Genomic DNA, 10,189 nt, shown 5'->3' with positions numbered 1-10,189 from the left:
CCTATATACCACTTGTCACAGTGGTTTACAGTGTTTACATCTATAGACTAGTGTTATATCTACCTATATACCACTTTATAATGTCACAGTATATCGCATTCAAAGAAAACTGGGCCGTTAAAGTCAAGCACTTTTACTGTATTTTCTTAAGAAAAACCCTGTTAGAAGTGTTCGGTCCGACTTGGCCCGGGCTGTCAAAATCAACTTAACCCGCACAGATGTATCATCAAATGGATTCACATCTCTAGATTAGTATTATATGTACCTTAATACCACTTTATAGTGTCTCAGATCGCTGTACTTAAAGAAAACAAGATGCTCAAAGTGAAGCCCTTTTCCCTCTACATTCTCAACATAGTCTCTATCAGAAGTGTTTGGCTTGTGTTGGGTCCGACTTGGCCTGGGCTGTCAAAATCAACTTTAAACACACAGATGTATCTTCAAATGTGTTTACATCTATAGACTAGTGTTATATCTACCTATATACCACTTTATAATGTCACAGTATATCGCATTCAAAGAAAACTGGGCCGTTAAAGTCAAGCACTTTTACTGTATTTTCTTAAGAAAAACCCTGTTAAAAGTGTTCGGTCCGACTTGGCCCGGGCTGTCAAAATAAACTTAACCCGCACAGATGTATCATCAAATGGATTCACATCTCTAGATTAGTATTATATCCACCTAAATACCACTTTATAGTGTCTCAGATCGCTGTACTTAAAGAATACAAGGGGCTCAAAGTGAAGCCCTTTTCCCTCTACATTCTCAACATAGTCTCTATCAGAAGTGTTTGGCCTGTGTTGGGTCAGACTTGGCACGGGCCGTCAAAATCAACTGATGTATTAACATGTATACAAAGTGAAGCACTTTTTCGCATAAACTCACTCTCAAAGTAGTGGTTGTTTCGCCTTAGCCAAAATTCACCATAACCTTATAGATTTAAACGTTGTATATGTCATTTTAACTGTAACCTTTTGATTGAAATCCTATTCTTTTGTAAAGGAAAATAACGTACACGTTTAGAGGCCTCCCAATCGTAAATCCTTGGTAGAAAACGAATGACAAGGTAGACGTTACCCATAAAATTGTGTCTACCTTGTCATCTGTGAACTTCAACATAGAGAAAACGAATGCGTTGATGTACAAATTTTCAACTGTTAGATGAATGGACATAACACATCCTTCGATCATTGTAGTGGTCAGTTTACTGACCCGGTGTGTTGACATTTGTCATCAGCAGGTTGTCAGTTACTGACCAGACCAGACCACACCACGGGTTTGTGTCTACGTAAACATACCAATTGTGTTTTTAGATCACAGACCCCTTCGTATGAAATTAGTCCTTTATAATTGAAAGAAACGCCGGAAAGGATTATTCCAAATAATTAGATACTGGCAGGTTGCGTAGACGGGCCGTAGTTGTTGGCATCTAATTGTGTCTCTATTAGTACGATGTATGTACTACATGCCATTCCACTTCCCGTTATTAGTTATACAATATTTATAATTCTAAAATAAGTGATTAAATGCTTTTGACTTCCCCATTCTCGAGATTAGTCTAAGCTTGTATACCTTGTTTGATCTCATTGTAGTGTAAGTTTTGCAGCTATGTTGCTGAATAAATTGTAACTTAAGCTGTTTATTCCAACAACAGATAACGTGTGTTGAAGTCTTGGCATGTTTATATGGTGTCATAAGCTATGATCTTTAGTCAAACGTGTTTTGAATTTGTAAGAAATGTAGAAAAACACTATTTTAAGACTCACATATGTTCCTTTTTTATGTTGATTCAGAAAACGCAACATTCATATTCATATTTATTGTAATGTGGATTTTAAACATGTGTTTTTAACTTTCTCAATTGTGTTTTGCCATTTTACGCAATATTTGTTCAAACATCAGGTGTAGACACTTGCGGTTTCTTTCCCGAACGCAAATTATAATCTCAGAAGATAACTAAACTGTAATTGTGAATATACCGATGCGGGTTGAGAATGCATTTACAAAACTGATTCACATGTACTCATAGAACAAACGCATAATATTTCCAATTGAGAATTATTCATAACGTACTACTGGTTAACACATGTGATGATGTCATCTCAATGATGAAGATTATCGTGAACTGTTAGTATGTGTACTTACATCTGAGGTACCACTTAGGTACCAGGTTTTCGTACCTTAACATACGCACATGTACATCTTTTTTTTGCAAGAAAAACACTTCCTGCACCAGAACTTGAGTTGATAACATTAATGTTTGGTTTCAAAGTTCAAGCATCGTCTCACAATACGCTAATTTGATTATTCGATTATACTGGAGAAACGTTTTTGCCTTACTTCAAGTCTTGTGTCTCATCGATCCTTCTCATTGCGTCCGTACATGCACGTTAAGTGTGGAATTAATCCAATTTACACCTGTACCCAGCTTTCTTAATTGCAATCAAGTAGGTGTTGCGTAATCAATCAACCATTTGCCCTTAATTAGCTGTCCTGAGTTTTTAGTGGTAGAAAAGGGCTTCAATTTGAGCCCCTTGTTTTCTTTAAGTACAGCGATCTGAGACACTATGAAGTGGTATTTAGGTACATATAATACTAATCGAAAGATTTGGATCCATTTGATGATACATCTGTGAGGTTTAAGTTGATTTTGACAGCCCTGGCCAAGTCGGACCGAACACTTCTGACAGAGATTTTCTTAAGAAAATACAGTAAAAATGCTTCACTTTAACGGTCCAGTTTTCATTGAATGCGATATATTTGAAGATACATCTGTGTGTTTAAAGTTGATTTTGACAGCCCGGGCCAAGTCAGACCCAACACAAGCAAAACACTTCTGATAGAGACTATGTTGAGAATGCAGAGGGAAAAGAGCTTCGCTTTGAGCCCCTTGTTTTCTTTAAATACGATGTACTGTGACATTATAAAGTGGTATATAGGTAGATATAACACTAATCTATAGATGTAAACACATTTGAAGATACATCTGTGTGTTTAAAGTTGATTTTGACGGCCCGGGCCAAGTCGGACCCAACACAAGCCAAACACTTCTGATAGAGACTATGTTGAGAATGTAGAGGGAAAAGGGCTTCACTTTGAGCATCTTGTTTTCTTTAAGTACAGCGATCTGAGACACTATAAAGTGGTATTAAGGTAGATATAATACTAATCGAAAGATGTGGATCCATTTGATGATACATCTGTGAGGTTTAAGTTGATTTTGACAGCCCAGGCCAAGTCGGACCGAACACTTCTGACTTGGACTTTCTTAAGAAAATACAGTAAAAATGCTTCACTTTGAGCCCCTTGTTTTCTTTAAATACTATGTACCGTGACATTATAAAGTGGTATATAGGTAGATATAACACTAATCTATAGATGTAGACACATTTGAAGATACATCTGTGTGTTTAAAGTAGATTTTGACAGCCCGGGCCAAGTCAGACCCAACACAAGCCAAACACTTCTGATAGAGACTATGTTGAGAATGTTGAGAATGTAGAGGGCTTCACTTTGAGCCCCTTCTTTTCTTTAAGTACAGCGAACTGAGACACTATAAAGTGGTATATAGGTAGATATAATGCTAGTCTATAGATTTAAAGACATTTGATGATATATTTGTGTGTTTAAAGTGCATTTTGATAGCGCGGGCCAAGTCGGACCCAACACAAGTCAAACACTTCTGATAGAGACTATGTTGAGAATGTAGAGTGTAAAAGGCTTCACTTTGAGCTCTGTGTTTTCTTAAACTACTGAAATATGAGACAATAAAGTGGTATATAATTAGATATAATACTAGTCTTTAGATATAAAGAATGTTAGGAACTTTAGAAGTGCTTGGACAGTTATTAATACGTGTAATTAGTAAAGGTTAATTACCTTAACACGTTAATTAATGAAAGAAGAGTAGTCAAAACACTGTCGTTTCCTGCCCAGGACTTCACACCCCTACACGCTGAGGTCGGTGAGAAGCAATCTAATCAAAGAATACACACAGTCAAGACACTGACTTTTCTACGAGACTCACGGTATGTAGTCATAATCATCAGTTTATTACATTGTTGAAGGTGCATTTTTATTCAAACTCAATCAAATGAGCAAAACTATACGTTTGTGGACATTTGAGATCTGCCTAGATATGCGCGTTTCATTTTATTATTCTGCAATCCATTTTTAGTATTACCCGCTGGCCCGGCCCGGCCCGACTTTTAGGCAATCCCGGCCAGGACGCCATCTGAACATTGACTATAGAGCCGACCGCGTTGAGACCCCGACACCGAATGGGGCAAAATATCAAGGAGGTCAAAGTAACTGAGGGCTATAGAATTAAGGATGTAGAAAACAAGAAACAAGACTGGATGAGACCCCGGGTCGGGAAATATCTTCAGACTCTAGTGGTGGGAAGGAGCGCTCTAGAACAACCGGGGGGGGGGGTCTTCAGCTGTATTGTAGGCACCACCGCAGAGAGGGGCAATAACATTGGACGATGAAGACTTCGACGGAGAGGCAGAAAACATAGGCTTTTTTGTTTTGTTGGTTTGTTGTTTTTTGCCGCACTCAGCAATATTCCAGCTATGAGACGGTGGTCTGCATATAATCGTGTCTTGACCAGACAATCCAGTGATTGATATCAAGAGCATCGATCCAGACAATTGGGATCGATGACATGCTTCAACCAAGTCAGCGAGCCTGACCACCCGTTGTGGAAGTAATTACCTGCCGGGAGGATCAGCTAACTGATCCTCGAGACAGCCGACGTGAACTAAGAACCGTCTCTGGAAGACTTCGATCTCCCCTTACAAGAGTGATGCGTGTCGGACTTAGACGACTAATGCCTGGGGTATGCTTGGCCGCATGCAGCAAACATAGACTTGAGCTCGGCCACGCTGTGAGCCATGTTGGCTCGCATACTACTGAGCAGACAAATTGCTTGATATAGTAAGCATATGCTTGACACAGTCTGTGACAAACATACAGAGAATTTTAATGACATATATTCTGGCAAACAGCGCCACACGAAGTCTCGTGGCGGAGACGGGCAAGAAGGACACACAACTTGACTTCGAAACTTTATCTGTATTTAAGGAAGAGAAAGAAAATAAGACTACAAGAGGAGAGTGATTGTATTTAGCCTATAATCAACATGCATGCTGCCGACGAAATTGTTCTTGTTGGTAACATGTCACTTGGTTTGGATAACAACCAATTTCTTATAAGTTATCACTCACATATAACTTATGAGTATACAGTTGAAAGTGTTAAGCATAATGTTAACTGACTTAGTAAACAAGTAGCCTTAATCCATGAGCTGCATCTAATAATTATGATCATATCGAACAACGGTAGGCAATATATACAATTTGATAAAAAAAACATTACGTGAATCAAATATTTTCAGCTGTTCTTGATTAAGTCTTGAATGGTGCTTCAAACAAAAACATTTTTACTGGCGATGCATATTCTACCAAGATTTTTGACGAATGTTAAAGAGAAATATAATCGTGCCAATTTCTGTAAAGATTTCCCCCACGATCCATTATAGGAAACGTTCATTTTCTCTATTTCCAATCCATTTTATATGCAGAGTGAGTGAGTTTTTTGTCAAAGACAGAATATATCTTATGTCAAGTATACAGTTTAGTCCTCTGAAAGGAGCCTAATATCAGCCGTATTTCTCATAAACCTTCAATATTTTTACACACTGAAATCTGCTTGGTTCTCTTATTGCCTATGCGACGTAGAATATTATGCTCACTCTTCACACTGACGTTGTCCTGCGATTCCCTGCTTCTGAATACAAAATAAAAATACATTTTCTGTTATACTTCAGGTTCTCTCATTTGTGACTCAGTGGATGTAAAAGAAATAAAAGGGGACGTTAATAACGTGTGTTACCATGTGGGGAGTAAAGCGATCAAGTGTCCAAGAAATGAATCACTGCTGGTCAAACGCTTCTTTCAAAGAGCTCATGTAAGTGCAGACTACAAATCCTGTTCACCTAAATTCACTGATGAACTTTATGACATTGGAGGCTGTTTATTGGAGGATGTGTCTCAGAAGACAGCCTATCAGGCCGCGATCACGGAGGTTCTTGAGGAGTGTAGTCAGAAGAGGTACTGTATCCTGGAGAGTAACAAGAATCCCTCAATCGATCATCTCAAGGAACTCCACGTGGGAGAGGGAGGAAAGAAACGCCCGTCACATCTGGTGGTAACACATCAGTGTGTTAAAGGTAAACAGAGAGAATGGGTGTTGATCGACTCCGTAGAGCGAAAAGGTCAATATTGAAAGGTATGTGATTGGATCATTGAATTGGCATCAGCTGTTTGCCAAATGGGTAGGCATGTCTTGCTCCACCTGTAGCACTCGCTACTCAGACAAGTTGCATTAAAATACGTGCAAGTGGGTAAGCAGGCATGCATGTCTTCCATTCAATTTCTAGTATGATTTAAACAGGTCCTTGGTGGTGAAACCTTGATTGAAAATCTCAAATGAAATTTGTTCTATAGCACGCACCTAAGCAATTGACAAATGTGGACGCCATTAGTTGGAGCTGATTGTATATTGAAACTGTTTAGAGGAACCCGAAACACTATGAGACAGGACACCCCCTTCACAATCCGATACCTGGTTCACATGGATCTGAAAACAACCCATCCATGTCAACATTAGCAGAAGCCTTGTAAAGAAATACAGTAATTAAGGCCGTAACAGGCTAGCCGTGATCCAAATGGCTCACAGTCGGTATAAAGGCCTAAAAGGAGGCGAACAAATTTTTTATTTTTTTTTGTACAATCTTGGTATATGAGAACAATGTTAAGATTGAACCTGACAGCACCAGTTGCTTTTTAATGCAGGAGCTCCACTTTGTTTATGTAACCCGTTTTATATCCAAGTTTTTATGCAAATTGTGTGAGTGGCGGGTGCTGCCGGTATGGAAGGACAGGCTTACCTATTTCGCGAACACCTGGTGTCATCAAAGATTTTCATTGATCTATTTATATTATTTGAACCGCTTTTTAGCCTTTTACCCAAACTGTAATTTGTTTTGGGTGCCCGAAGCATGATAGTGAGGTCGAATCCAGGTTTGCCTTGATAATGTTTCTAGGTTTGTCATCACCATTTCCGTGCGCTGGATTTCACTAAAGTGGTAAACGTCAAAGACCTGCAACAATCTGGGTTTTCTTACCGCCGTGATAAAATTGAAATAATGATAAAATTGTCATTAACAGTCACTACGCATAGTAATAACATTTGGATGACATGAACAGGGTCATAGCTAATACTACTCTTTGACATACAAATAGATCGAAAAGCAAACTTTAAAATGCGAAACATTAAACGTACCAGAAGGTGACCTGTGAACTTGAAGTGTATAAAAACTGCGGACATTAATATTTACCTACATTCTTAGATAGTTAAACATTGGTTACTTAGACTTGATTTAAATGTGTGCCAGCAAATAGAATTGCTAGTAATGATACAAAATGTTCTTTCAGTTGTATATATAGCAGACACGTCGACAAATCTAATTCGAAGTGATTTATTATTGCACAAATTCTTTCTCAGACAAGTAGAACACATTACGTCAGAGCAAGTCGCCAGTGTCTTGTTGTGTGACAGCTATATGACAGCGGTCTCTAAATAATCGAGTCTGGACCAGACAATCCAGTGAGCCTGACCACCCGATCCCGTTACTCGCCTCTTACGACAAGTACAGTCGCCTCTTAAGGCAAACATGGGTTGTTGAAGACCTATTCTACTCCGGATTTTGACGGGTCGCGTGTCTTGCAGCAAGGGGGTAGTCATACACGCTATTAATATGACGCGCCATTGAACTTAAACACACGGTAGACACACGGAAAACACACGGTAGACACACGGTGGACACACGGTAGACGCACGGTAGACGCACGGTAGACACACGGTAGACACACGGTAGACACACTGTAGACACACGTATCCCAAGAATGAATGTGATCACTTTTCAGATGGAGAGGCAAGCATGACATTATGTGAGAAGATGACAACATCTGGCAAGGAGGTCTGCATCAGCAGCAACCGACTGAAGATGTCATCTCTGGAAACAAGTACCTGCACCTGTACAGTCTGTGGAGCTGCGAGCCGCGTCACCCTGCTGGACGTCAGACTGGGCAACAGCCACGTGACCACACTGTCCATCAGGGACAAGACACGTACAGTGTACACAATCCATGGTGGCGACCTGCCAGTTCACTTCATGAAGGAGATTAACATCAGCCAATCAGAGTGGAGTTTACAGGTGGATGTTATCCGAGACTATCTCCCTGACAAGATATGGATGAGAGTGGAAGGTAATTTACTTTTACAGAAGGCAGCATTGATTATATAACTTGTAATAATAACAAACAGGTTTATCATTGAAAGAAAACGCTTTCGTGAATCAATTGACTTTTTTTCTGCAGGACACAACGGTTCTGACGTCGCAGTCACATGTAAAGGTATGCCCTTTGTCACTTACAATTGGCTGGTTGCTAGACAGCAAAACATCACTCAAACACAAACGGATTACATTATTGAACTTTCAATTGACTGTATTTCTAACTCTCACATCATATTAGCTTCACAACCGGAAACATAGAGACTTTAAATGACACTGGTCTGTTTACACCTGCCACCATTCCTACAAGATGAAATGTGTGTGTCGGCAGGAGAATATCATTACATAAATGAACTATCCGACGCATTCATATTCTGATACTTTAAATAGTGGCCCTTAACTGTTTAGTTCATAATTGCTGATATTGTTGATTATATTATTTCAGCGGGGACGAAAACAGCTCCAAACACCAACGGATCAGGGTCAACAGGTGAGGTCTCTCTTTAACTGGTTAACAGGCTCCTGTAGCTGTTTGATTTCTACATCCTTCATAATAGTTTTGCTTGTACCAGACAGTTCGTATATCGGTATATGTAGGTCTGCAAACTGATGTATCCAAATCATTTATATCTCCTTATTTATGTACACGTTCTGTGTCAGATTCAGATGGATCAAACTTGCAGCTTGTTTTCCTTGCTGTTGGCTTTTTGGCTGGAGTTGTGGCCTTTGGGATTATCTTCATACTGTATATGAAAAGGTTGGTGCCACATTTAACATCGACGTGTATTAATATTTAAATCATTCATAGCAAATCTAACGTTTCGGAAACGATACCATGCCTATACTCATGATATTCATGAAGACAAAGTTACTTAAAATCTTCATTATAAATATACTGTTAAACTGTTATCACAGAAACAGACATCCACGAGTTATGTGTTTATCCAGGAGACAAGTCAACACCCTCTCTGCTTCTCAACCCCACCGGGTTACCCCTGAAGGGAATGCCGCCCTTGAGCCCATCTACTCCTTACCCCATCAACATCGGGAGACGGCTCCCCCTCGCCAACTTTCCACAAAGAGCTGTAGTCCCGATATCCACAACCAGGAGGACCCCGACTACAGTGTGACCCTCAAACCTAACCCCAACCCTCTGTCACTGTCAAACCTAACCATCGACAAGAACAAGCTTCGATCCAACACAAAACCCTGAACAGAGAAGTAACTTTGACATCTTTGAACCTAAAATACAGTTACAATTTGTAGCCGGAACGCGGATAGAAAATGTAATGTATAATTGATCTTATTGTTTGCTTGTAGCATGTTATTGCGTCCTGAATAAGGCCTATGGAGATTCTCCGTTGACACAATTTACCAGTTAGGAAACAGGCATTACGTGTTTTGACATGGACATGTGAAAGCCGGGGGTTTCTGATGGTACAATACTCAATAACAACCTGTAAATCTGACCTCAGGGAAAACATTTTCAGTTAGGTTTGACTTACGGTGCTGTTACATTTAAGCATATATGTACCTGGACAACTTTAAGATAGGGTTTCCAAAACAAAGTCGTTTAAATTCTTCCTGTGCTTCATGGATATTATACTAGCTTTTCTCGGACCCTCAACTGACCGTGATCCAGTGGTAGGTCGTCCGCCCGGAGAGCGGAAGGTCCGGGGTTCGATCAACGTCCGTGTCATACCAAAAGACCTTAAAAGATGGTACTTGTTTTAACCCTGCCTGACGCTCGGTATTAAGGGGCTAAAACAAGGACTGGTCGGCTCAGAGTCAGTATACTGTGTCTGAGTGGGGTATTCATGTTAAACTGCG

General features: G+C 39.8%; 1 protein-coding gene across 1 annotated transcript; it reads left to right on the top strand.

Moving 5' to 3' along the window:
• Positions 1–5,143: 5,143 nt before the first annotated feature.
• LOC139474150 (uncharacterized) lies at positions 5,144–9,572 on the top strand. The gene is made up of 7 exons (XM_071257035.1): positions 5,144–5,174; positions 5,831–6,232; positions 7,992–8,333; positions 8,445–8,480; positions 8,805–8,849; positions 9,020–9,116; positions 9,308–9,572. The coding sequence occupies exons 1-7, from the start codon at positions 5,144–5,146 to the stop codon at positions 9,570–9,572; spliced, it is 1,218 nt and encodes a 405-aa protein (XP_071113136.1).
• Positions 9,573–10,189: the final 617 nt, after the last annotated feature.

This window comes from Haliotis cracherodii, unplaced genomic scaffold, assembly GCF_022045235.1.
Source record: "Haliotis cracherodii isolate W230 unplaced genomic scaffold, xgHalCrac1.p SCAF_3, whole genome shotgun sequence".
In the NCBI taxonomy this organism is placed as follows: domain Eukaryota; kingdom Metazoa; phylum Mollusca; class Gastropoda; order Lepetellida; family Haliotidae; genus Haliotis; species Haliotis cracherodii.
Note: the sequence above shows the minus strand (reverse complement) of the source record. Positions and strands in the feature narration are given on the sequence as shown.

What these genes read in the sequence shown, in the direction of transcription:
- LOC139474150 (XM_071257035.1), top strand. Translation starts at nt 5,144, where the DNA reads ATGCATGCTGCCGACGAAATTGTTCTTGTTG. An exon ending in AACACATCAGTGTGTTAAAG is followed by an intron (nt 6,233 to 7,991) that starts GTAAACAGAGAG and finishes ATCACTTTTCAG; the next exon opens with ATGGAGAGGCAAGCATGACA. An exon ending in GATATGGATGAGAGTGGAAG is followed by an intron (nt 8,334 to 8,444) that starts GTAATTTACTTT and finishes TTTTTTCTGCAG; the next exon opens with GACACAACGGTTCTGACGTC.